General features: G+C 43.4%; 3 protein-coding genes across 3 annotated transcripts; 2 read left to right on the top strand and 1 right to left on the bottom strand.

Annotated features, from left to right (window-relative positions):
- Window positions 1-430: 430 nt before the first annotated feature.
- PSMA7 (proteasome 20S subunit alpha 7) lies at window positions 431-5947 on the bottom strand. Its single transcript, XM_069034195.1, has 7 exons — window positions 5795-5947; window positions 4391-4517; window positions 3444-3568; window positions 1985-2107; window positions 1520-1639; window positions 929-991; window positions 431-656 (listed from the first exon to the last, which is right to left on the bottom strand). Exons 1-7 carry the CDS (start codon window positions 5888-5890, stop codon window positions 564-566), a joined length of 747 nt encoding a protein of 248 aa, XP_068890296.1. The 5' UTR covers window positions 5891-5947; the 3' UTR covers window positions 431-563.
- A 1038-nt stretch (window positions 5948-6985) lies between these two features.
- Window positions 6986-20847, top strand: SS18L1 (SS18L1 subunit of BAF chromatin remodeling complex). The gene is made up of 11 exons (XM_069034017.1): window positions 6986-7082; window positions 9743-9819; window positions 10467-10551; window positions 11403-11547; window positions 14076-14273; window positions 15261-15425; window positions 16324-16425; window positions 16827-16919; window positions 17544-17663; window positions 18413-18540; window positions 18740-20847. The coding sequence occupies exons 1-11, from the start codon at window positions 7014-7016 to the stop codon at window positions 18764-18766; spliced, it is 1209 nt and encodes a 402-aa protein (XP_068890118.1). The 5' UTR covers window positions 6986-7013; the 3' UTR covers window positions 18767-20847.
- A 923-nt stretch (window positions 20848-21770) lies between these two features.
- On the top strand, window positions 21771-26652 carry MTG2 (mitochondrial ribosome associated GTPase 2). Its single transcript, XM_069034387.1, has 6 exons — window positions 21771-22009; window positions 23080-23227; window positions 23812-23927; window positions 24205-24423; window positions 25084-25222; window positions 25618-26652. Exons 1-6 carry the CDS (start codon window positions 21797-21799, stop codon window positions 25998-26000), a joined length of 1218 nt encoding a protein of 405 aa, XP_068890488.1. The 5' UTR covers window positions 21771-21796; the 3' UTR covers window positions 26001-26652.
- The last annotated feature ends 612 nt before the right edge of the window (window positions 26653-27264 follow it).

Raw genomic sequence — 27264 nt, 5'->3', positions numbered from 1 at the left:
GCACCTCTGCTCTGAGCCGTGTGCCTGTGGCAGCAAGTTCACATGCCAACTCCCAAAACACAGCCCTTAGCTCTGTCCTGTCCTTCAGCAGTAAAACACACACCTGCAGTCACAGGCTGCTGCAAGGCCTGGGGCGAGACCCAGCCCTTTCACCTTGAAAGATGCCTGTTAGGGAATAAAAACTCCCAACTCCATACTAGTTATGTTGAGGCCATAACACAACCCTCAAGCCAGCTGCTTAAGGTAAAAAAAATGGACATGCTGAGAACTCAGTGCACAAAAGAACCATTAAACAAAGTGAAGTGTCCAGGGAAAAATTGCAAGCAAAGTCTCTGTCCTTTAATGGGTCACTGCTGCTGGTCTGTAGCCAACCAGATCATCCTGGGTAATTAAAATCCAAGGAGCAGACAGTTTTTTTTTAAATAACAGCTTTAAAAAAAAATCAGTAGGTTTATTGTAGGTCTCAAGAGAGCACAGTATGAGTAACTGGAATGCCTACATCTATACAGAATAACCCATCACTCGAATTAAAAAGAAGCAGCTAAGCAGGTACGTTTCATTCATCATGATGTTTTCTTCTGTTTTTTCTTTTCATTTTCTTCCTTTTCCTTTTCAATTTCAGCCACATACTTCTCAATTTCTTCAGGGTTTAAGATCTGAAACAGAAACATGGGTGACCCTCTGGATACCAATGAACTTAAGAGACATTTATGGAAGTGATTCTAGTTCTGCCACGGGAAAAACATTAACTGCTCTTTATCTGGAAGCAGGTACCTGCTGCAGACACAACAACATTCCTTGGCCATTAAGAATAAACTGAAGTATTTGTCAGTACAAAATGTGAGATTAAGGGCTGGAAGTTAAGGCAGATCAACAAGGACAGTATCAGAGATGGGCTCAAGGGGAGAGAAGCAAACAACAGCCTCACCTTCAGCGGCTGCTCCCGTCTCATGACTGCCAGCTCGATGTTTTTCCCACCAGACTGCACCACCTGGGTGAGGCAGAGGGAAGCATTACGAGCCTGGCCAGGAATTCATTTCAACAAATCCCTCTCAGGTCTCCTTAGAAGGAGAAGAGATGTGGATGGGGGAGTATTTCACTCCTTAGCCCTAAGCTCTCAGAAGGGTCTTCACACTGGTGCCAGTGCCCTGAGCAGATGCAGAACACCTCAGCCCCACCATATGACTTGTGCTATTTTCTCTATCTTAAACTTCAATTAAAAAATACAATATTCAGCGTGTGCTTTAGCACATCTTTGGTGCACTGTGTTAACACCCAGAACTGAAGTCTGTTTTGCTCCCCAGAGCTGCTGGTAAGTTCTGTGTAAACTATGGAAATTGATGCCCCAAATATTCTGAATCTTGAATTTAATCCAATACCCACAGTCTATGGTAAACAGCTCTCACAGATCCTTTGCAGTACTTCCTTGGGACATCCATGAAGATTTTCCCATATTCACATCCAAGAAGTGAATCTGGACACATTGAAAAGCCACAGAAGAGATGTCAAACAGCCTCACCTCGAGAAGAGCCTTGATGACAAGTTTAATAGTCAGATCATCCGTTTCAATGGCCTCATCAGTGTAGTTTTTCTCCAGGAACTCACGCACAGACTTGGCTCCTCTGCCAATGGCATTAGCCTGGAAACATTGAGGGGAAACAGAAAATGAATGGGAGTTTAGAAAAGATTTCATTTGCAGAATAAGAAAGAACTGCAAGTTGTACAGTTGCATAATCTGTCACACACAAAGACAGTTGTCTGGCACAGGTGGGTTGGTTTTGGGGTTTTTTTTTGAAAGCAGGACAAGATTTCCCAAGGAAAGCTGAACTGCAGAGAGCCACTCTCAGTACATTTGATCATTAAGGATTTTTGCAGCTATAAGCCAGCACCATCTGGCCAGCAAGATCTCCTCTACCCCAATCCCTCTTCAAAGGAGACATTAACTTACAAATATTGCCATCTCCACCAGACTGAATGCACTCACCTTCCAAGCATGGTATGTGCCCGAGGGGTCGGTCTGGTACAGCCGTGGGGTCCCATCGAAGTCAAAGCCCACAATGAGGGCGGAGATCCCGAAGGGTCTGCGGCCATTGCTCTGCGTGTACCTCTGAGCACAAAGGACACACGCACTCAGATGCAGTTCTGAAAGCATTTCTAGGGTGCAAAGCAGACTCTGGAGAAGTTACAACCAGAAGAGCCACCAGAAATGTTTCTAGCTGGCTCTCTCTGTGTTAGCCAGGACTCCATATCTCACAGAGCCCCTAAGGCAGGCAAGTGAGAGGTGGTTCCTGTCCAACCCCTGTTCCTACATCTGGTTACAGCTTCCAGAAGCACCTCCCTGGCTGCTGGGTAGTGCTGAGGCAGTGAGAGCCATGTCTGCAAGCCCCAGTGTGGCACAGATGTACCAAAAAATACCATGAGGACACCTGAACACAGTTTTCACCAATGATTTCCACAGGAAATCATGGCAGCTCTGTGGCTGTAAGCGGGTTACACTGGAGCTGTCACAGCACTCCTGGGACACTGTTAGCAAAGTCACTGCCATGTCACACACCAGGAGCAGGAGGGCTGACACCGCAGCACCACGGCTGCAGGAACTGAGCCAGGTGTGTTTGCAACAGTTTGAGAGAAATGGCGAGTGTTCCAGAAAGACAGACACAAATGTGAGATTAGGATAAAGGAAAACAGTGAAACTTTGGGAAGTGGTGGCTTGCTCTGACAGACTAGTGATTATTACAAGAATCACATTGTTACCATCACCACTGTTCCAACACATCTGTGCATAAGTAAATTTGATCTTTTCTAATTCCCACTAGTGGCTGAAAATCAGTTTAATACACTGGCAAATGAGTAATTTTCTCACAGAACACAGCTGGGCATATTTTGATGCTGCAATTCATTCTAACTTTATGAATATCAAACACAAAGCATATTAACTACTGCACCAATTTGCTCCCCTCTTACCCATCCCTGCAATGGCTTTGCAGGAGGAAAAACTACCAGGAGCCATGAAGAGGTTTGACAGTAACCCAGGCCCACCATTCTGGCAGTGAGGTGAGCAAAGTGCTCTTGATGACATAACACATGGAGCTGTGCAGTCCTTACAAGCTCTAATTATCTTGGGGAAAAAAAAACCAAACCAAACACTCTTCTTTTCAATTGCCACATCCCCATTCCCAATGAACACCCACAATGTGTTTTTTACCAGGTAAGTAAAGTGAGGCCAGAGCACAGACATTTACAGAGTTTGAAGAAGTGTCAGATATTACATGCTACCCCCATGTTTAATGCTACACATGCAGTCACACATGGTACACACGTGTTACACCTGTGTTACACACCCAAGGCGTACATTACGTGTAACATACACTAACATAACAGCACGTGTAACATCTGTAGCAGGTCAGGACACATTTTCAGCAGCTCTGTGCAGCCCCAAGTACCTGTTTCAGGCTGGCAATGTAGCGTGTGATGTACTCCACAGTGACAGGATCCTCCACAGTGAGCCTGTGGCTCTGACACTCCACCCGAGCTCTGTTTATAACTATCCTGGCATCAGCTGTCAGCCCTGAAATGACAGAGTGGCCTCAGAGCCATGAAACAACCTCACACCACCAATCTGGCCCTAAAAAGCCCACGGGGTCAGTGTCAACAGCAAGGAAAAAGCAAAGCAGAGCTCAAACTCTCAGGTTTGCTGAGCAAGAGCATTTGTAAGGCAGCAGAAAGTGGCTAATGCACCAAAATAACTAAAAGATTTAGTTTATAGCTTCCATCTTTGTGAGTTGGATGACACACTTAATTCTGAAGCAGGTAATGGGAATATTACTGACAGCATTTCATATCCCAGCAAATTAGCAATGCCTATTCTCACACATTATTCCTCATGCAGTCCAGTTTCATTTGCCCAGCAAATCTCATCTAGTTAATGAGGCTACAGCAGCATGATGTTAGCTGACAAAAATAAGTGTGACCCTTTAAAAAAAAGATTTTAAAGAAATTTAGTTCTTACGTTACTTTTTAGCTAATGCTGATATTTTTCATTTACAGTCTTTTTGTTAGAGAATTTTTCCTCAAGTTTGGGAACACTCCTGCACCTATCCCAGACCATGGCTAAGAGAGCAAGGCACTGGAAGGAGCTGAGCCCCTCATTCCTGCACACTGAACCTAAACCCTGTTGTTTTAGTCAGTTAAATCAGATCTCCCCTTAAAAATATTGTTGACACTGACACACTATTTCCCCATATTTAAAAAAAAACAATGAGCTGCTGTGGAAATACCCTGCTTCCCACAGTTCTCAGCCAGTTACACCCTGTATTTTGTATTCTCTGAATCCACAAACATGCCCAAAGGTGCCCCAGTAACTGCCAAAACCCCTGAAGGGACCATGTACCTGCAAAAGCCATGCAGACATTGTCATCCAGAGCGCAGATCTTCCGGACAGTTCTCTCATCCTGGAGTTTTGCCACTGACTTCTTCTCCACACCAAGGACAACAATATCCTTCCCTCTTACTCCAACCTTCCATGCATGAAAAGAAGAAGTAAAAAAAGTTAACCTAGGTCCAAAAATCCTTGTAGTTGCAGACTATTCAAATGAGCAGTAACAAACCAAGCACAAACCCCCACACTGTAACCACTACCTCAGCTTGAAGTCAGGATTTTATTTCCCACTCAACCCGGAGGCAGGACTGATGTAACAAAAACTGCACTGCATTTCAGGGTGCAGTTTCATCATCAGCTCATACCAACCTAAATCCCTGTGGCTCCCAGGAGACATATTCCAGCTCCTCTTACAAACTGTCTTTTCTCCAGCAGCACCATCAGTGTTTCCACAGCCACAGAATCAGGATGAACAAGGAAAATCCCACTAGTGCAGTGGTACTGCTCAACTCAAGAGCCCAAAGCATTGAAGATCAGGCCAAGTAACACCTACAGCTGCCAAAATGTTCTGTCAGTAGCTGCCTTAATGTCCTAATTCATACCTTAAACACCCCTTTTCACACGTCACAGAGGAAAAAACCCTTGACCCTTCCCCTTCATTCCCACTGTTTCTCATAGGGGGATAGGAATACTTTTTTCTAATGGGGTGGCCCTGCTGTCAGCATGTTCCAAATGTTTCCAAAAACATGAAACTCAACAAGAGACAAGACAGGGGTGGTTGTATTGGATGCTGTCTCCACTTTTACAGTATTTTTAATTTCTGAAAAAAAAGAACCTATCTAGCACTAAATCTTGTTACATTCATTCCCATCCCAGAGGTGATACGTTTTCTTTCTGCTATTGGTAATTAATACCTACTAGAACTATTAACACAATTATGACTTACTACAATTACAACTTCTTATTATTACTATAACTTATTACAATCACGGATACAGTGTTATTTGGAAATTAATACTTTTTTTCTCCTCCCCTAAATGAAATAAAACTTTCACTGAGCAAAAGCTTGGGACAACTGGAAGCTGGGAGCCAGCAATGTACTTTTACCGACGTGTTTCCCAATCCACTGGGAATCTGCCTCGTGCACAAACATAAAATATCACCATCTGCAGCACGCACAGACCGAGGGAGGAGAGGATCCCTCCAGGCCTAACACAACGCCTGAGCCCCACAGGAAGCGATGGGCTTTGGGCAGCTCCACCGGCGGCAGACGGACCCCAAGGAACGTCCCTGGGAGTGGATCCCGCTGCTCCCGCGGCCTCCCGGGCCCGCCAGGCCGGGCGCGCAGCGCGGCGCAGGCCCCACCGCGGGCCCCCCTCGGCCGCCGCCCCGCCAACGCCGCGGCCGCTGACTCACCGCGGTGGAGCCCTTCTTCACCGCCTCCTGCGCGTACTCCACCTGGAAGAGGTGCCCGTCCGGGGAGAAGACGGTGATGGCGCGGTCGTAGCTCATGGCTCCGGCAGAACCCGCACCGTCATCCGGGCGGGCCGGGGGCGGGGCCGCTGCGCTCCTGCGCTGCGCTCTTGGCGTACGCACTCGGCGCACCTTGCGCAGCGCTCCCGCCGTGCGCGCTCAGCGCAGGCGGCCGGCACGCCCCCGGCCCCGCTGGCACAGGGAGGCCTGAAGGGTTTGGGGTGCAAGGGACCTCGAAAATCATCCCGTGCCACGGGCAGGGACACCTTCCACTGCCCCACGCTGCTCCCAGCCCCGTTCAGCCCGGCCTTGGACACTTCCAGGGATGGGGCAGCCACAGCTTCTCTGGGCACCCTGTGCCAGGGCCTCGCCACCCTCACAGGGAAGATTTTCCTAATACCTAACCTAAACCTACTCTTTTTCAATTTGAATTCCTCCTTGTCCTCTCCCTCCACTCTCTTGTAGATAGCCCTGCCCCGTCCTTGCTGTGAGTCCCCTTGAGGTCCTGGAAAGCCACAACTAGGTCACCCCGATGCCAGGCTGAACAACCCCGACTCTCTCAGCCTTTCCTCACAGCAGAGGCGCTCCATCCCTGCGGCCATCGCGGTGGGCTGCCCTAGCCTGTGTCCAGCAGCCGCGGAGTGTCCCCCGTCCCCGCGCTGCCGCCGTCCCCTCGCCGTTCGCGGCCCCGCGGGCGGCTCCCACCCGCCACGGCCAGCCCCGCGCGCGCCCCGCGCGCTACGCACTTGGCGTAGGCGGCCCCGCGCCGCTCCCCGCGCTGGCGCACTTGGCGTACGCAGCTGGCGTACGCAGTTGGCGCAGCGGGCGGCGCGGCCGAGGCCGCGGGAGCCCGGCGGCCGGGACCGCACCATGTGCGGGCGGCGGGGAGGCGGCGGCGGGGCCGCTCCCGCCCCCTCCCCGAATTTTCGCCGCCGGCCCCCGCCCCCGCCGCCCCGGGGGCTCGGGGGGCGCGGCGGGGGCGGTGCCCGGCGGCGCGGGGCGCGGCGCCCGCGGGTGTTCGCGGGGCGCAGATCGTACCATCTGCGGCCGCCCCCCTCCCCGTGCACTGCGGAGAATCCTCGCACGGCAATAGCAGCCAGATAATAACAATATTATTAGAGCCTGGAACCGATATATTATAGACACATAAAAAACCCCCACCATGTCGGTTGCCTTTGCTTCTGCTCGCCCAAGAGGCAAAGGGGAGGTCACCCAGCAAACTATCCAGAAGGTAAAAGAGCATGCTTTTATACAGACAATTTTAGACATTTATTCCGTCCATGCTCCTGCAGCTGGAGGCTGATTTCTAGGGCGATCAGGAAAACTCGTGAATTTGCGAGGGCTGCAGAGATGGACAGCTGGAGAGAGAGGTGGGGGAAGGAGGAGGAGGAGGAGGAGGAGGTGGAACAAAGCAAAGGTGTTCAGATCGCTGCAAAGAGAGCGAGAGAAGGACGTAGGGAATAAAATCGGGATGGCACGTTATCCCTGCTGCTCGCCAAGGGGAAACGCTGCCAAGCATACATTGGGAAACGGCAATAAAATTTGCAAATATGCGATTAATTTATGATGGTATGTCAGCTCTGGCCCCTAAAGAATCCAACCTAGAAAAATGAATTGAAATAAAATACTGAATTTGCAAGGGTTTTCTTTTGTATTTGGATGCAGAATTTTAATTTCTCAGAAGATAGAGGGAGCACCAGCCACTGGTATTTTTCATAAACTATTATTATTTTTGTGATGTGTTTATTGATGTTTAATGACAAACAAAGGTTTTGAAAGATTTTCTCTGGAGAGGGGATCCCCACATGGGGTTCGTGTGGAGGCCAAAGCAGAGGGTGCCGAGTTGGGAAGTTATTGTTTCCTATTTCCCAGGATTGGCAGCAGGGACTGCACACTCGAGCAGACCCTGACACCCTTCCTGCTGCAGAAGGTGACGCTCAGGAACAACGAGGCTGGAAATGTCAATGAAGAACGTGCATGTTTTTGCTGTCACTGCTGTTGTCGTTGGTACTTTTGCTGTCCTTTTGGCCGTTCCTCACCGCTCAGGTGTTGTTCCCGTGCTGTGGTGGCAGCCAGGTGTGAGTTCTGTGTGGTCCCTTCGCTGAGAGTGACCAGCGCAGAAGTGCCACTGCCAATGCAGCAATTAACCCGTCACCAGGGGTTGTGCAGCCAAGCCATGAGCTGGTGCCAATTTATGACTTCTAGGGAAAAAAAATATCCTCGGTGGCAGCCTTTGACAGAGCAGAGATTAAGGCAGAACAAACTGCCACGAGAGAGGCTAGAGAGATGACTTGCATCTCAGGAGACTGTTTGGAAACATCCCATTTTGTGGAGCTCTTGCAGCACGTGGCATTGTGAACCAATTCATCTTAAATACTGAAATATTTCGGACTCACTGAATAAGTTTTCCTCTAACCTCCAAATCAGTTGGAATTATCTCATAATTCAAATAGTTTGTAATTAAACTCGTGACTGTGCCCACAGACAAAGAGCAGATAAAGTATCTTCAGTTTGATTTTCAAGCCCTTTCCTGTTTGCATATTCATAAACTTCATGGAAACTTCAAAATATTATTTCTTTAAAAACAATGAGTGAAACCACTTCCCATCTCAGGTGCATTTGCTGGCAGGTTACTTCAGGATGGTTCATCAGTGTTGGGCTGTTGGCAGTGATTTTTTCTTTGACAAACAGCAATGCTGAAGAAGAGACTTGCAAGTGACTTGCAGGCACAGGAACTGGATGGGATTTATAGTCAAGGAGGGAAATGGAGCAGAGGGAGCAGGAGCAAAAAACCAAACCTCCAAAAATCCTCATTAAAGTGAGCTTTTGAGAACACATACAAATTTCAATGAAAAAGGTTATTCTTATTTGCACTCAGATTATATAAGCAGCTTGTTTTTATTTATTAACTCAATTTTAATAGTCTTTCCAAGCTGTTCTTATCCCAGTATCAAATATTCCTAAAATAGATTTCACATGGATGAAGTTAGAGCTTTTGGCAATAGAGGAGTGGTGGTGCTGCTCTAAAATAGTTCATCAAATAACATTTTCAGGGCAGTACAATTCAGCATCTCCTGTGCAGTGGTTCTTTCCTCAAGAGCTCTCCTGCCCTGATGACACCGTGGTTCAAGGGCCCAATCTTGCAAGCACTTCATAGCAGTGGTACCTACGAGCTCTATTATGCCAGAGGCAAATCTAAATTTTTAAATGCTGGTTTATTTATTTTTATTCATTCACCTGCAGAAAGTGTGCTGCATTCACAAGGAATCTAGAGGGAAGAGACAAACTATTGTATCTGAAATTTCAAAACAAATCAAAGGATATTTTAAGCTTTTAATTGTATTTAGAGTCCATTAAATAAAGGTCAGGACATGTTGGGATGTAATTCTCTTAAACGTGGTTTCAGCAGCTCCAGTGATACAAATTTTATACTTCATCTGAAGTTCAGCTGTCAGCATGCTCTAGTCCTGGGCAGGAAAATGAGTAGGTTTAATTGTTTGAAAGTTTGTTCCTTACTTAAAAGTAATACCTGATGTTTTGGAAAGGGTTGGGTGATATTTGGGATGGGTGATATTTTGGGATGAGGCAGAGGTATTTCATAGTGAAAGTGTTTTCCTTCTTCAGCATCAGAATTTATCTGCCATTTAAGGAACAAGGTAAGTCCATTAATTCTTCTGTATGGGTATTTCAAGGAACTACATTAAAGATAACTGTTTATAAGTGAATCAATCTTGTGGCTCAATAAAGTCACCTGTAGGTGACTTTAATAGCCAGGGCAACAAAACTGCACAAAACAGCATCCAGTGCCAAGGAGGGTAGAGAAGCACAGAAATACAGGACTTCTGTATGATTCCCATAGTAACGTGTTTTGGTCCTATTTCTTTTATGCAGATGCTAGATGAAAATCACCACCTAATACAATGTATTATGGATTATCAGAGCAAGGGGAAAACTGCAGAATGTACTCAGTGAGTATTGTGAATTTGGGAGTTTGTTAGAAATGTTTCCTGAAGTCTGACTCTTCCCTTTGCTCAGTGGCACAGCTGTTGGTTTGCTCTTGGAAACACTCTTGTTCCCTTTAGGAGCTTTTCCAGTTCATGGAGAACTCTGAAGAAGCATAAATGGTTCTGGTGGTGCTTACTTGAGTAAACACTCCAGTTAGAGCACTCTTGAAAAAAATTGTGTTCTTCTCAGCTTGCTGGCGGGGAAAACAGGGTTTGGGTTTTGGAATTCTGGAATTTCATTCCTATCAGGGTCCTTGTTAGAGAGAAAAAGGAAAAGTGTCCGATTGTTGGAGCAGCTGACTGGGTGTCAGTCCTCAAAGGTTGAGGTCCCAGCTCCACAGTTCAAAGTGCTTTCAAAAGAGAGTATATTTTACCTCTCGCTTCCCCCAAGTTTATCCTTTCGTGAAAGAGGGGTTGAGCACACTGATCCTTGATGGAAAATATGACAGCACAGATACAGGTCATTGCTACTGCTATTTATTAGGACAGATCAAAAATGGGTTAAGGCAATTTAACTAGCCATTTGTAAATAGGGAAAAAACAAAGAGAAAGGTTTGGAATTTTGTGTATGGTTAACCCCTTCCAAATAAGCTTTACTCTTTGTTCTGTAGATACCAACAAATCTTGCACAGAAATCTGGTTTACTTGGCAACAATAGCAGACTCTAACCAGAATATGCAGTCCTTGCTTCCTGCTGTAAGTACCAGTACAATTACTGTAACTAATAATTAGTTATTAGCATAACTAATACCATAGTTATTTCCCTCAGATACATTAGCTATGCCAGTGGGAAATGTTCTTTGATTCTGTCACTAATCACTATTAATGAACCAGTTTTTAGTATTTTTCCAGCTAAAAGTTTGGAAGTGGCCAAGTAGACTACCAAAGAAATAAAAAGTTTCACTGTGTTTAAATCATGTTCTTTGGGACAGTTGTGTTAATCTCTGTCCCCATAGCTCAAGGTTCATATCCTATAAATGATGCAGTCATACAGATCTGAACAGCTCCATTTGTTCCAGATTCAGTATTCTTTACCTATTCTTACTGTATTCTTTATTGGGGGGGGGGGAATGCTGCTGTTTTACATCAAAAATCAAATTCAGCACTTGGGCATTGCTTTGCCTTTACACATGGTGTTATTCCTGCTCAGTGGATTGATTTGGAAAGTACCACACATAACACAAACTACAGCATCGCTTGGCAAAGGTCAATCTGTCACCACGCTCCTGTGTTGTCTTTGCTAATGCATTCCCCGCAGTGGTTGTGTTTGGAAATCCATGTGAGTGCAGAGGAACGAGCACAGAAGCCACACTCTGTGACAAACACAATTTTAAGCCCTTCACTGTGCTGCTGCCTGTCAGCTGCTCTGTCATGCTCAGTGTCATTCACACAGAGGAGTCAAACCAAGACAGGTTTACCCGAAAAGCAAAGGAAACACGTATTTAGCCGAGGCAGTTTTTAGTCATAGTCAGGCTAATTTGGGGGCTGCTATTTTTCTAATTAACAACCTAACCAAAAATTTGCTTTTCCTCCTTGTTGTTTCACAGCCACCAACGCAAAATATAAACTTGGGCCCGGGAGGGATGAGTCAGAGTGCATCCAACCAATCCCTCCACTCCCAGAGCAATCTCAGCGATGCCATCGGGACCGGCCTTCCTCCTTCCTCCCTCATGCAGAGTCAGATTAGCAATGGTGAGCTTTGGTCCCCTTTGTGCTGCTTTGCTGTTGCCTGGCAACAAAATCATTAATGCAGAATATACTTAGAGAGCTGGAAAAGACCTCTCCTAACTCACCTTTCAGGCATATGGGGATTTCAGGCACATGCTGAAATCACCACAAAATGGCTACAGGCAGGAATGATGTTGGCTTCTGCAGAGTGCTTTGTGTTTCTACAGAGGAAATTAAAGACATTTTTTTAAAAAATGCATGATGAAAATCACCAAGTAAAGATGCATCCAAGTTTTTAGTAAGAAAAATTATATGTTGTAGTATTTTTCTCATGAAAGTGGCAGGGTTGGCCAGGGTAAAATGGAATTGCTTGCATGACTAAACACACAACCAAGCCTTCAGATTGCAAAGACCTTCCAGGATATATTTCTCCTTAAAAATCATTTGGTGTTGCACCAGCCTTTGTCCTCTACAAAAGCTCACAGAGATTGTACTACACAGTCAAAAAATTTGCACAGACATTTCATATTAATAAAATAATCTGTCTGTTTGGTTTTGTTCATGCAACTAAACTAATTGAAAAACAATTTTTTTTAGTATGTGCATTTTATACTATGAATAATCTGTTTATTTTGTAGAACACAGTTATTCAGTCAGTTCTTGTTTCTGTGGGTGTCTTCCAGAGTGACAGAGAGCAAAACCAGTTTCTATAAATAGAAATATCTGATTGTAAAATCACAGACCTTGGCAAGGGGACTCAAGAGCAGACACAAGCCATGAAATTACTTCTGAGTTTTTAAAAATCCCTTTGTGGTCAAGCCTATAGTACCTTTTAAATGAATGGATGAGGGACCTGTTTTAAACAGCTACAACTTGTGAAGTGAACTTACTAAATTTTTCAGGGCCTTCTTTCTGAAAGATTTAATACTGAGTATGAGTAATACATTAAGTCACTCAAAACACTGTTTTGTGTTATTAAGAATAGACATCTTCAGTGCTACTGTTGCTGGTTTTTCTGATTTGTCCCCCACCCTCGAGGTCTTTGTAGTAATTTAGTGCTGACTGGAAGAACCTGACTGGAAGTCCTGAGGACTGGACTCATCCACATATTTTCCCTTACAATCACAAATTAACCTTTTTTTTTTTTTTTTTTTAAAGAAGGCCAAGAATCTCTAATTTTTCTCATGCAAACAGGGCCAGGTTTACCAACACTTGCTTCACTCCATCTCTCACTCAAGGCAACTGCTATCTCCATTCACACACTGTGTGACCTTGTGTTGCACAAGGATCGGCTTTACAACTTAAACAAACTAGAGCAAAACACAGAGATAATTCTCTGTAGGAGCATTTTGACCCAGCTCCACTGATTTTAGGAGAGCTGGCTCTCTTTCTTTCTTGTTGAAAATGCTGCTTGCGTTTCTTCATCAGAGAAAATATCATAATTTACAGCAAATGTTCTCATTTTGTTGTCTATGAAAACCATTAAGAGTAATTAATGAGGTTTGTACTAAATGAGTTAGGCATGTTTTTCAGAGGCTGCAGATACACTTAATAACCCTGAATTAAAATATCGTTATTTAAACATTGCAACATAATTCTGTCTCTTCTAAGGATTTTGCATTCTACTAAATTAACTGAGATTGACAACAATATGGCTGAATTTAGATTGACAACAATATGCACCGTCACAATTTGGATAGTAACAGTATACAGTGAAAACAACTTTCCAGAACTCATTCATAAAACTATTTACAGCAATAAACAACAATTAAGAACTGGATTCTCCCCAATATTAGCTACCCAACAGCAACAGAATTTTTAAAAAATAAGCACACTGCCAGGTAAGCAGGATGATACAAACCCAGGATGTATCTGGAGCTGTCTGACGATGACATTCTGATGTTGGAAAGTGCGTAACAACTGAGGTTGTTATGGTGACTTGGAAAACTTACCTTCCTCTGAGGTACTTCTAGTCAAACTTCAGGAAAGGGAGAGACAGGCTTGTTCTCTGAGTAGAGGTTCCCTTGGTACTTCAGAAGCCCCAGCTAAAGGTGAGCTGGTTCTAGAGGAGCCCAGTGGATGCAGCAATGTGCAAACTGTCTCTCAGCCACTGCTGGGTCTTCCCATTGTCACCACCTGTGTGAAGGGAGAGACGAAATCAACTGCAGGACAAGAGGAAGGAAAGGACAAACTTCAGAAGGCTGGGATGTTTCCAGAGTCCATGTATTTTCTGAAGTACCCAAAATTACTGGCATCTGTTAATTCTGCTGCCTGCGAGGAAGTGGTTGTAGGGCATTGCTCCTGGTTTTGTTCTTCCCATCTGCAATCCTGTACAGCTTGGATTTGGCTGCCAGGAAGAGGAGGATCGCTCTGACTGTGCAGTAGGCAGTTTTAATGTGTCTGTAGATAACAGGGAGTTTTAATAATGAGGATTTTTTTTGTTTTGTTTTGCCTTATCATAAGGTATTTCAGAAAGGCCACAAGGCCTCATGCTCACTGTGCGTTGCCAGTAATAGCCCAGATTTTCTTCTTGTTCTCTCTAATTTTTGTAGGTCCTAACCACGTGTCTATGCAGCAGTCAGGCCAGAACACCATGCCCACGACCTCTCTGAGTATGACTGTCAGCAGCCACGGGACTGGCCCTGGTTACAGCCACACGGTGCCGGCGTCTCAGAATGTGCCAATGCAAGGCCAGGGGTCAATAGGCAATTACGTCTCTCGAACAAACATCAACATGCAGTCTAACCCAGGTAAACTCCCTCTTCCTCCTCCTGGGCCACCTTGACTTTCCAGTGACCTCAGAGGTTTTACCACACATGACTTTGTTCTGTAAATATTTTCTCTAGACAGCGACAAACATACAAGAGGAAAAGACAGCTTTCAGACATCTCTGAATTTCCAGGTGTCAGGCACCAGTGTCAGATCAGTTTCAGACTTGCTTTAACTTAGGCTGATTCACCATGGTTAGGACTGAGCTGGGGAAGAGAGGGTTAGGTAGAGGTGCAGCAGCACTGTCTGATAGCCCTGGAAGCAAATCCCACAGCCATGGGAGGGATCTGAGCACCTTTATCCAAGCACAAAGAGCCTGCCAGGGTATAACACATTTACTGTTTGTACATTACTACCCCAATTTGTTATTTCATTGGTACTTCACGTTGTTTGCAGGGCATAAAGAGATTAGCAGACAACTCAATTAATCTCTTAATTTCAAAAAAAGTTTGCTAGTGAGTATTGAATGGGATGTCTGATGCTTTAGAATTCTTTACAACAGCATGAAATTTAGGGATCAAATAAATCCTAGAATATCAGTTTACTTAAACTCTATAATCATTAGGTACATGAGAAGATGGACACAGAAGAAAGAGTATATTAGAAAAGAAATGCAGCACTGAAATAGTCAGGAGGTAGAGAGGAACAAGCATCAGTTCTTGTTGCTTTCTTTAACCCTACTGCAATGAGGTTTATATTCTTTTAAGTAAGCTAATAATAATCAAGGCTAGATGTATTTTTAAATATCTGCTGAAGCAAATGACAAGAACTAACCATGTAGTAAGATCCTTTCTGGATTCCAGTGCAGAAGATTTAAATAAATCCAGTAGGAAAACATCTCCCCCTGTGGAAAATTCGCAGAATTATCAGGATGTGTGTTAGTTGAAGGTTTTAACTTGCTTCCAAAGAGCCTTGGGAGAGAACTGTCCCATCCTTGTAGAAAACAGCCTTTTCCGTGTCCATTGTAGTCTCCATGATGCACCAGCAAGCAGCAACGTCACATTACAACTCGGCACAAGGAGGGAGCCAGCACTACCAGGGACAATCCTCCATTGCCATGATGAGCCAGAGCAACCAAGGCAACAGCATGATGGGGCAGCGACCCATGGGCCCTTACAGAGCTTCACAGCAAGGTAAAATCTGCTCTCAGATTATTGATAGAACTCTCATTAGATTGATGATACTCAGTCTGTCCTGTGGGGTACATAAGTCAATAAAATTTCCAAGTCACATTTACAGAGAATCCCACCCAGGAGCACAGGAAATCCTGAATGGTGGAAGTGTGACAATGAGATGAACCTGAATCTATTTTCAAGATTTATCTATTTAATTATTTCAGGTGTTTAGAAAAATAATTCTGTCTAAAAGGGAGCATATATCTCTAAAGAAAAGATGAACAATTTGATATACAGCTCATTCAAGCCACTGGGAATCTTTTCAATTTTTTCACATGGTGTTGGATCAGCCCTAACATGGCACAGTTAGCAAGGAACACATTTCTGGAAAGAAGATACAGTTTGCCAGCAATTAGAATGAAAAATTAGGCCAAGGAAAGGAAAACACCAGAGGATAACTACCATGCTCTAAGACCTCTCTGGATAAAGTTCTAAGAGGTAATAAAGCTGCTAGACTGATTCTCACATAAAATGAATTTTGCTAAGAAACAAGTTAATGTATTAATTAAAATATATTTAATTCTGACTGTGCTCTTGAGCGTGGAATCCATTACTGTGCTTTCTAATAACTCAGATTAGTAGATGAAATGTAACCCTTTTTCCGGTGTTGCCGCAGAAGTGAGTGATTCTAGGATGTGTTACTGACTGTTGTGTGATTTCAATTTCGTCCATCTTTTTCTGAGAATACAAATGTTATTTCCTTTTTCTAGTGAGCAAGACATCTGTATAACTGCTCTCAGTTGTTTGCTTATCCAGACATAGACTTTGTTTTCTTTAAAAAATAAATTAGATAAGAAAACCCCGTCCCTTAAGAGTCCACGGGCTCAGTTTGCTCTCTCTGGTCTGTGCCTTGCAGGTTCCTCGCAGCAGTACATGGGTCAGGAAGAATATTACAGTGAGCAGTACAGCCATGGCCAAGGCTCATCAGAACCTATGAATCAGCAATACTATCCAGATGGTAATTCCTCTGAGCTGGGCTCACTGTGATACTGATAAAGTGCAGAGCACCACGACTGCCACATCCAAGGACATGGCAAACCTATTATGCTTCATTTTCAATTTAAATGCTGGAGAATTCTAATCCCAGGGGATGGGAGCCTGGTACAAAACATGCACATCAGTGCACCCTGCTACCCAAACTGCTCCAAAAAGAGCCCAAAGCCCAGTTTGGATTAGTAAATGCAAGAGGTTTATCCATTGGTGTGATTTTCCTTGCCATGTGTTTGATGTTTTCCCTAAGGGGTCTGTATTTGCTCTTAGCCTCATCTTGGTGCATAAACAGCTTCATAATACATATTCAACACTATGTCTGTGGTTCCATTAAGAATGTAACTGACAAATCTTTGTGACTCCTTGCAGGACATGGTGATTATGCCTATCAGCAGTCATCCTACACTGAACAGAGCTATGACCGGTCGTTTGACGACTCTACACAACACTACTATGAAGGAGGTAGGAAAATACAGCAAAATACTACCAGTAAATTCAATATATTATTAAGATACCTGAACTCTAAATTAACTGGAAATATTGACTTCATTATGATACAGCAAGGTGGCATTTGGGAGAAGCGATGTCACCTACAGAGCCTCTGTTCATTTTGTTGTTTCAGGATACAGAAAATGGAATTTGCACATAGGTATTTGAAAAAAAACAACCCAGTAACAACTAGATAAGTAATCTTTCTGAGTTGTATGAATAAACATAATTATCTAGAAGAAAATACAATCAGAGGGCTCCTTGAGAAAGCAGCTATTTACCCAGGCACCCTTATCTTTGTGACTTTTTGTTCTGAAGCACTTCTGGAGTAAAAAAAAATCCTTTGGGGAGCAGGTTTTTTGTTTGTTTGTTTAGTGATTTGTATACATAAGTAACTCCCCTATTCAAAGGAACTAAAAATCACTGGAGAAATTAACATCTTGCTTGGCAAAATCCAGTCATCTCTTTGTAAGAAAAGTATTTGTGTATGAGTTTCAGACCAAGGCTCCTTACACCTTTGTTTTCCTTATGATCCACATGTACAGTGAAATACCTGCCTCACCTATAACCAAACAATTCCAATGTTTCCCTCTCCAGGAAATTCTCAGTACAGCCAGCAGCAGGCAGGATACCAACAGGGAGCTGCACAACAGCAAACATATTCCCAGCAGCAATACCCAAATCAACAGAGTTACCCAGGACAACAGCAAGGATATGGTAAGAAAACTCCCAGTGGCTGGTCAAGTGTTTGCAGTGTTTCATCCTGTTGCCTCCATTCCTAAGATAAAATAGGCTGTAATTATTTCCTTGATTAACCTTGAATTAACAAATGTACCCAAATTAGCCAAAGATCTAGTAAAGGGACTCTGGGCAGTAACATACATTAGTATAGCACTGCATTCCATCCTAAATGCCTTTCTCTTCTAATAGAAGTTAGAAAATACACATTTGCTTCATGTTGACTTTGTGTTAAATGCCATCAGGAGGTCACTGCTTGGGTTCCCAGGCCTCCTACACACCTAGTCCTTCTGAACTGACGTGAAAAAGAACAACAACAGTCCAGAGAATCCCTCCTCTGTCGCTTATGGTGGCACAGCCAGATTAGATAGGAATTTAAACGTGCAGTTGTTACTAAAATAAAGGCCAGGTAGTTTGCATAGAGGCCATAACAGCTGTGCTAATACAGATTTCTGAGAGCCTTCACTTAGAAGCATTATGACATTTTCTGAGCAAAGTTTAAAACCTTAACTAAAGTTTACACTGCTGCAACTACATCACTGTTAGCATTAACACCTCCTAGTGCAAACCTAGAGGGGAAGTCTGAGCAGAATTTACTCACAGTTCTTACTCACAGAGTTTACTTTGTTAGCATCATGTTTTAGATTGCATTAACCCCAAGAACTCCCCCAGCAAATCAAGCCTGTAATGGATTTTACTGCCTGTAGTGGATTTTACTGTCTTTTCAGGTCCTGCACAAGGAGCCTCTTCACAGTATTCCAGCTACCAACAGGGACAGGGGCAGCAATATGGAAGTTACAGAGCTTCCCAGACAGGCCCATCCGCTCAGCAACAGAGGCCTTATGGCTATGAGCAGGTAAATTGCCTAAATCTCTGCTCTGAAAGGGCAGATCTGGATGTTAGCTCTGTACAAATCTGTCTGATAATTTGGGTATATGGGTGATACTTCAGTGGATCTTGTAAAATTCACAGACCAAAAGAAATTGCCCAACTCACTGTAAGCCTCCAATATATTATCCTTCAACATTGCTATTTCTTTTTTTTTTTCTTTACAGGGACAATATGGAAATTACCAGCAATAAAAGAATACAGTGCTGTGTCAAATTCCTTTCAATAGTATCTCCATCTTTTGAACTGGATGTACAGGCAGTTTTGATTAATTGTAATATGTTGGTTACCCCTTAGCACAAAGCAGCGTCTGTATGTGAACAGTGTTCATTTCATGCTGGATATGAAGCAGTGCACTACTGGTAACAAGACAATGCTTTAATGGTTTGATATTTGGTGCTGTGTATAGTACTGTATGTTGATACAATGCAGAAGTTTTCCATTTACCCCCTTTCGTCCCATTCTTGATGTTTCTGAATAGCTTTAGGATCATTAGATCACAGTGGTGCCCCATTCTGGAAAACAGCCAGGTTGTTCTGCAGTCTGGCTCAATGCAAAGCCCATCAGTCACATCTCAGTCCAGGGAAGTTCCCTGTGGTAAGTTATTGATCTTTTTTAACTGAATGCATTGAAGATTACCTGCCAGCCTCCAAAATCCATGGCTCTTCACTTTACTTCTACAGAACAAGGGGATGGATACATTCCTTATAAAAAGACAGTTCTATGCTATATGACAAAAAATAACTGCAACTTCTGTAATACCTACCTACCCCAATCTTATAATTCAATAATCTGCATAAATCCACATTTCTGTTGTGAAAGGTACAGAAAGAGGATCCAAACATATGATCATAGAAATGTTAATAACTAGAGGCACCTTTTATATGTCCATGTAAACAAAGGTATTTCTGTAGTGGAAAGAAAAACAGAAGGGAGCTCTGAGATGTGCAGTATCAGCCTGCTCGATGTCAATATTGCTTCATATCGTGCTTAGCTGAGAAAAACATCTGGCAGAAGTCCCATCTTGAATATCCTACTCCAAATTTTATAACTTGCATATACATTTTCATGCCAAATTTTGCAAGCAGGTGGCTGGCATCCTTCTTTATTCTGATTATTGCGCTGCCCTTGCTTAGATTTCCCAGCAAGCATTATAACCATAAATATTGTCAAATTTGTTGGTCTGTTGTTCTTACAGCTCATCATCACTTTTATTTTCCTCTTGTAGGTCGACAGAAATAGTTCAGAGGTAAAAGAAAAAAAAAAATACATCTTTATTGCAGACAAGCAACTAAATTCAGCTTTAATTGTGAGACACTATTATGCATATAGAGAGGGGAGCTATTAATGGGGTCAACCAGTGAGAGAGTACCTAGAGAGGGAGAATTTAGAGAGAAAAACTAGTGGTATGTAAAAATCAGTATGAACAATGTAAGTCACTTCTATTCAGTTTTATATGTTCTTATAAAGTCTTGGGAGGTAAAAAAAAAGCACTTTTAAAGTGGTTATATAAGTGTTGAACAAAATACTGTGTCCACATTTCTCTGAAGCAAAAAGCTGGGGTGACTGTAGCCCATAAACATTTTTTAATATGAGATTAACTGCAAATTTACAATCTAAAGAAAATACACTCTGTAGGATTTTCTCCTTTTCTTTGTCTGAACTGGTGTTATTTATGGGATTTCAAGTGCTTTCTATTTTGAAAAACCAAGACCACAAGGAAAACACAACATCTCTCAATTCATTACTTTTTTTTCCTTTAGAAGAAAATCTTTAACTGGACAACTAGAGAGTTTACTATTAAATGTTGTCCAAGCACTGCCCTTCCTATGTTAATAATTTAAACTACTGGTGAAATACAAGACATTTTTTTAGTCACACCTAATTTCTCTCATCTTTCCTGCTGGTGTTTTCATACAAATAAGTACTCTCAAATATCAAGGAACAGAAAGGAAGTAAGATTGTTTTCTTTAGAATAATTAATATTACAGGTAGCCAGAAGAATGCAATATTGCTCTTTGCCAGTTTGGAAATATGCCTTTTATGTGGTTTTTGAAAGTGCTGAAATGCTTTTGAGAGAATATGAACAACACTTAAACCGAAACAGCTACATTACATCAATCTGAAATGTCTTACATTAAGAACTTCGTGAATGTTGTGTATATAATGTATTTGAAAGAGCACTTTGGAAATAGTTTGTACATTTATTTCCTAATTTATACATGATTTTTGGTGTTAATATTTCTAATTGTTAATAACAAAATGTTTATTTAATGTGTCGTCCATTTTTATGTATTAATGTGGAAACAAAGTGATGCCAGCATTTTGACTTCTTTCATGAATTGTATCATTTTCTGTTTTGTAATACAGAATGCTTGAAAATCGTTTAGTTTAAATATTATCTGAAAGTGGAGTTGATGGTACTTTTCTTGTGGCAGATGGAATGGATACCACAGGTTACCTTTTGCTCGGGGGTGCTGGTGGGTGGGAGCTGGACATGCCCCAGCCCAGAAATCCCACGTGTGCTGGGCTGATCCCCCGGCGTGGGCAGCAGGGGAGGAGGAATTTTGCCCCTCAGGGCATGGACCTGTTGGAGACAGTCCAGAGGAGGCCACCAAGTAGATGAGAGGGATGGAGCAGCTCTGCTATGAAGAAAGGCTGAGAGAGTTGGGATAGTTCAGCCTGGAGAAGGCTTTGGGGTGCATTAACTGTGGCCTTCCAGTGCCTGAAGGGAGCTACAAGAAAGTTAGAGACTATTTACACGGGCTTGGAGTGTCTGGAAAAGGGGAATGGCTTCAAACTGGCAGAGGGCAGGGTTAGATGGGGTATTAGGAGGATGCTCCGTACTGTGAGGGCGGTGAGGCCCTGGCACAGGATGCCCAGAGACACTGTAGCCGCCCCACGCCTGGAAGTGCTCAAGGCCAGGCTGGACGGGGCTTGGAGCAGCCTGGGACAGTGGAACGGGCAAGGGGTGGAACGAGATGATCTTTAAGGTCCCTTCCAACCCAAACCATTCTGGATTCTGTGATTCACAGGCTGCCTCAGCGCTCACGGGCGCCGCTCTCGGGAGGCCCGGGCCGGTGCCGGGCTGAGGCGGGGCTGAGGCGGGGCTCAGGGGAGGCTGAGGGGAGGCTGAGGGGAGGCGGGCCAGTGCTGCCGGGGGCGCGGCTTGGCCGCAGCGGCTGCGCCCGGGAGGCCGGGGCGGGTCTGTGGCTGTGCCCGTCATGGCGGGGCTGTGTGGGGCCGGGCTGGGCGGCTCGGTGCTCCCGGGCGCTGCCGGGGCCGCGCTGAGGCGCTGCCGGGCCGCGGGGAGCGGCCGCAGCCCCTGGAAGCCGGTCCTGCTCCTGCTCAGCCCGCCCGCTTTCTCCACGACCTGCGCCAGGTGCGCCGAGGACAGGCGGCTGAGGCAAAAAAGAGCCATTTCGGAGCGGCAGCTGGTGAGTGCTGGGCTCTGTGCAAGTTCGGGGTGCCTCAGACACAGCTGGCGCTTCTGGGGTGAGGAAATACTGATTAAGATATAGTTAACTTTCAAAATAGCGAGGAAATGAGTCTGCCCCGCGATGTTCTCGGTGTTCGCAGTGATCGTAGTAGCGCTCACGTTCCCTGTGGCCTCTTTGGGCTGGAGGCATCCATAAGTCGAGAAAGCAAAAAGTCTTTTAAAAGCTAAAGCTGTAAAACGGTATTTTAGCTTTAAATCTAAAATACTGTTTTGTTTCTCACTGGTTTTTTTAGTCTTGCGGTGTAGTCAGCTGCCAAACAAGCATCACTATTTGTCCAAGAAACTGCAGGGAATTTATTCTTTATCTTGTTTTTATATTTACACATCTCCGAAAAATCTTATTTTCTAATGATCCACAAACCACTTCCCATTAAAAGCCATCGTTTGCTGTCTCGCCATGTGGTGGTGCCAAATACTTTCTAAAAGAGGCTTTTTAGTAGTAGTATAAATTTGGTTACCAAAAGGGGGTTTTTTTTTCGGTTGCTTATCCTTGGTATCGTAACTCTAATAAGACTTTTTCTCCCTCACGTACTATTTGTGCAGTTTACTTAAAGTGACCCTTAAAGCCCATTCTCATTATGAAGTCCCTTAGTTACTGACAGAATCTGAAAGTTACCGTGGTCACAGTCATGCTTTCTATTTTCATCCTTCTGTGTAAACAGTTCCACCTGTCAATGAATGTACTTCTGCAGTATTTTCCCTTGGGAATTTCAGCCCCTTTTCTGGAGATAGATGAAGTTATATCAACATAGCCTTAGGCATATGCTTTTGAAGAAGTTCTTAAAAATAATTGAAAGATGAGATCTGTTTTTCTTTATTATTACACTCAGTACACTGCATTTAGTTGATCTGTGAATAGCAGTAGAGTTCTGACTTCTTTTCTTTTTTTTACAGTTGAATGGAATTTATCATGGCTAAAAATAACGGGTCTGCCTATTAACTAAAACTTCTTGGAAGATGAATCTGATAAATTGTACTTAAAGGCTACAACTCCCACCCTTGTTGCAGACACGTTATTTCGTGGATCAGCGGAAGGTGCGCGTAGTTGGAGGACAAGGAGGAGGAGGAGGCCATTCCTTCTACAGTGAGCCCAGAAAAGTATTTGGAGGTCCTGATGGTGGAAATGGAGGTGATGGGGGTCATGTAATTCTGAAAGGTAAACCTCACTAAATCTGTTTTGTTTCGTGTTGTGTTATTGCTTAACACCCCGCCCCAGTAAAAACAGCCCCACATGGATAGGAAGAAATGGTAAATGTCAAAAAGGTTAAAATGGTTATTTCTGTATGAGATGTCTTTGCTTTTTAAGCTTTGTCCTGAGCTGGTAAGGGGGACATAAATGACACTGAAAGCCCTAGAAGGAATTTTGAAAATCAAGGTATTTTGCAGATATTTTAGTGCCTGGTGCCTGACTGTGTTAAGGTTGGGATCTGATTAAATTTTCCTCTTACAACGAATAAAGCTGCTACTACCACCACCCTGCTGCAAAATCTAACCTAGCAAATTAATTTTGATTTGGAATGACCACTTTATTATAAACTGCATGGTTAATAAACCCAAGCAGTTAAGTAAAGGCAGTTAAATAGAGTAATATTAGTCTTCCCTGATATGTTATTGTTGAGACAGTAAATAGGATGTGCACTCATGCAATATTCAAAAAGGGAAAGAACAGTCAGGATGTTGCTCTTCTGTGCCTGCTTTACTAAAGCGATGTGTTCAAAATGTGTATATTTTGCTTTACAGCTGACCAGCAAATGAAATCACTTTCTTCAGTGTTCCCCTTCTATCAGGGTTTTCACGGAGAGAGAGGAGGAAGCAAAAACTGTTACGGAGCTAATGGTGCACACATGTATGTTAAAGTAAGTCAGTGGATGTTGCCTGCTGTGTGGTAGCTTGGTACATGGCTGATTTTCAAGCTGGAGAACCTTATTGTGAGCAAATCTCATGTGTCGTGAAGGGTAAATGTCTGACAGTGCTGTTTGAGTTCAAAAACTGAGCTTCATGAAATACAATTCTCTTTTTGGGTTCCTCATCTTAAAAATATGTAGGAGTGATTTTCAGCAAATCTGAAATTGGTTGGTGGAGGATCTGCAGGCTTTGAGCTTCAGTGTAATGCTTGCATCTCTTCACTTTGAGGTCCCTGTAGGTACTTTGGTGAAGGAGGATGGCAAAGTTGTGGCTGACCTCACTCAGCATGGAGAGGAGTACATTGCAGCTTACGGAGGAGCTGGAGGGAAAGGGAATCGCTTCTTTCTTTCCAATGAAAACCGCGCTCCAAAGTTTTTTACTCCAGGAGAGCCAGGTCAGGAGAGGGTCCTTCAGCTGGAGCTCAAGACAACAGCTCATGCAGGATTGGTGAGTTTCTGTTGCTTCAGCTTCCATATCGTTGGAGGATGATGCTTGACTGAAGGAATAATGTGTGATAACATTTTCTTAGCCTCCGGCTTGCTTGTTAAGAGCTGCAGCTTGATGCTTTCTTGCTGTCACTTGGTAGAAGGGTGTCCAAAGTGATTCACAGAGCTGTCACTCTCTTGCTGCTTGGTGTTGTCCTACTTCTGCTAAAATCTACACTATACATAGCAAAATAAGATTCATCAGTGATTGCTGCTGATGTACAGCAGCTTTGTCTGCTGGTTCTGCAGATGAACAGTACAGCATAGAGAATTCTTCTAAACTGGTTTGTTTTCTTATTTTTTGGGGTTTTTTTTCTAAATGATGAAGTTTAAGTCATCTTCTGTTTCATCACTGTATTTCTCTTTTTACAGATGTTAAACATTTGACTTTGTTAGAGCCAGGTTTATCATCCTCTGAAATGAAAAATGCTGAGTCAGCTTTGATCTTAGGCTATTTTTGTATTTGGGTATGGAAATATTCTAACACCAGCTGGTAAAGCTGTGAAAGTTATGCTTTGCTGCAAAATGTTCTTGATGTAGTCCAACAACTGCAGAATAACTGGCCTAGCAGAATTTTGCAGATTGGTTTAAAAATTGAGAAATTTGGGTGTTTGTATTCCAGGTGGGCTTTCCCAATGCTGGCAAATCCTCACTTTTGAGAGCCATCTCCCGTGCAAAGCCAGCTGTGGCTGCCTACCCATTCACAACCCTAAACCCCCATGTTGGCATTGTCCACTATCAAGACTATGAACAAGTGGCAGGTAAGAATTTGGAGTTTGTTGTGTCTACCTTGACAGCAGTTTGTGTCAGCTGGGTAATGTTTTAAAATGCTACAGATACAGGTTCAGGTGTCCTGTAGACTTCTTGCTAGTTTTAAAGACCTTCAAACAAAACTCTACTGAAAGCCCATTTCATGTTCGGTTATAGGCACCTTTAGAGCCAAACTGGTAACCTGTATTCTGTCTGCACTGGAGTAATCTAAATTCAGGTGTTTTAAAAGATAATTGCAGCAAACTTAGCATGAGCTGTGCTTTACTATTGATGCACTGACAGAATTCCAAAAGTACTCACACTGGCCAGTAAAAGACTGGGAGCATTTGTTTGGGGTTTTTTTTAAATTGGATTTGTTGGATTCACTGTGACATTTCTCTTTCAGTTGCTGACATTCCTGGCCTCATCAAAGGTGCTCATCAGAACCGTGGCCTGGGGATGGCCTTCCTAAAGCACATCGAGCGCTGCCGCTTCCTCTTGTACGTGGTGGATCTCTCTGTGCCTCAGCCGTGGATTCAGCTGCAAGACTTGAAATACGAACTGGAAGCATATGAAGAAGGCTTGTCTGAGAGACCCTGTGTTGTGATTGGGAATAAGATTGACCTTGCTCAGTCCAGGATCAATCTGCCACTCCTTAGGGAGCAGGTTGCTGACAGGGTCATCGCGTTGTCTGCGCTGACAGGAGACAACTTGGAGGAGCTGCTGTTGCATCTGAGAGAACTGTATGACATTTATGTGAAGACTGGACAAAGCCCAGTCAAGTGGTAGGAGCCACAACTGCTGTGAACTGTGCTGGAAGCAGAACAAAATTAAAATAGCAGTTTGATTCAACTGCATCTCTGGTTTGGGCTTCTTGTGGGTTGTTTTCGTTGTTAAAATGGAAGGGCAGAGCATGGGGATTTGTTCTGGACTGCTGCCTTGGAAAGATTGTTCTGTCTGTTTGTTCACTTTTGAGGTGTCTCTGAAGTTTTACAACCAAGCTTGAAAATTGTAATCATGGTGGGTGTTGAACTGGAAACCTGGCTCTTGTTTGGCATACTGTGGAATGAAGAGAATGCTGTCTAGTAGAAATGACTGAAATTCAGGATCTGCAGGAGATGCTGTCTTGTTTTATGATTTGTAGTGAAGTGACTTTCTCAATTTTCACAAATTAAAAATTCTAAAATAAAAAAAAAAGCTGGTCCCATGTTTATCTGTTTCTATATGATGACCAATTTCAGTCATGTCTTAAACTTTTCCCCTGCTCTGTCATGGTTTGGTGTGGAGGAGGAGGAGGCACAGCTCCTCAGTAATTTTAGGGAGGAGGAGCATGAAAGAACTGCAATTCATGACTGAAATGATTTCCTCATTAATATAAATATTTAACTATCTTTAAATGCTGGCAGCAGTTAAGTAGCTGAATAAACTGGCCAGGAACTAGCCATGTGGGAGTCACATCTGAGTTCTCCCATTTAGGAATATCAGGCAATGTTCTGAGAAGTCCTAGGCTTAGATACTTCAAATAAAAGAAAAATACAGTTCTTTGTTGTCCCTCCCCCCCCCCCCCCTTTTATTTTTAACAATTTAAAGAACTGTGTCCTTAAACTTTATTCTTTAGGAATTCAGGAATAATTTAGAACAATGGTCTTTGCCATCTCCTCATACTGAAAGAAGAGCTGTTTCTGTATTCTCTGGTTATATTTTGTGTAAAAGATTATTATCTTAATAATGGAAAGTAAAAATTCATCCAAATGTATTATTAAGCTTTTTCATAAGGGACCTGAACAGGCTTGTGGGATGCTGAGACACGAACACTGTCAGAAATAGAGGAAATTACTGACTGGTTATGAAAGAACCCTCAGCTGTAGCCTCTAACCACTTTTTCTAAAACACCACAGTGAAGGTGATAATTCTCTCTGCTTCCTTCACTGCACATTTTTTATTTCATCCCTGATAGTCTAATGCTTCTGCGTGGAACATCCTTAAAGCAGATTTTTAATTCTGAAAAAGTACAGGTCAGCTTGAAAGCCTGCATTGTTTAATAAATTATGGC

Source organism: Aphelocoma coerulescens, chromosome 20 (genome assembly GCF_041296385.1).
Source record: "Aphelocoma coerulescens isolate FSJ_1873_10779 chromosome 20, UR_Acoe_1.0, whole genome shotgun sequence".
In the NCBI taxonomy this organism is placed as follows: domain Eukaryota; kingdom Metazoa; phylum Chordata; class Aves; order Passeriformes; family Corvidae; genus Aphelocoma; species Aphelocoma coerulescens.
Note: the sequence above shows the minus strand (reverse complement) of the source record. Positions and strands in the feature narration are given on the sequence as shown.

Coding starts and splice junctions, on each gene's coding strand:
- PSMA7 (XM_069034195.1), bottom strand. CDS start 5,890: ATGAGCTACGACCGCGCCATCACCGTCTTCTCCCCGGACGGGCACCTC. Junction 3,569..4,390: donor TGTCTGCATGGCTTTTGCAG/GTACATGGTCCC, acceptor CTGTCATTTCAG/GGCTGACAGCTGATGCCAGG. Junction 992..1,519: donor TCATCAAGGCTCTTCTCGAG/GTGAGGCTGTTT, acceptor TGCCTCACCCAG/GTGGTGCAGTCTGGTGGGAA.
- SS18L1 (XM_069034017.1), top strand. CDS start 7,014: ATGTCGGTTGCCTTTGCTTCTGCTCGCCCAAGAGGCAAAGGGGAGGTC. Junction 15,426..16,323: donor TTACAGAGCTTCACAGCAAG/GTAAAATCTGCT, acceptor TGTGCCTTGCAG/GTTCCTCGCAGCAGTACATG. Junction 17,664..18,412: donor AGGACAACAGCAAGGATATG/GTAAGAAAACTC, acceptor CTGTCTTTTCAG/GTCCTGCACAAGGAGCCTCT.
- MTG2 (XM_069034387.1), top strand. CDS start 21,797: ATGGCGGGGCTGTGTGGGGCCGGGCTGGGCGGCTCGGTGCTCCCGGGC. Junction 23,928..24,204: donor GTGCACACATGTATGTTAAA/GTAAGTCAGTGG, acceptor CTTCACTTTGAG/GTCCCTGTAGGTACTTTGGT. Junction 24,424..25,083: donor CAACAGCTCATGCAGGATTG/GTGAGTTTCTGT, acceptor TTTGTATTCCAG/GTGGGCTTTCCCAATGCTGG.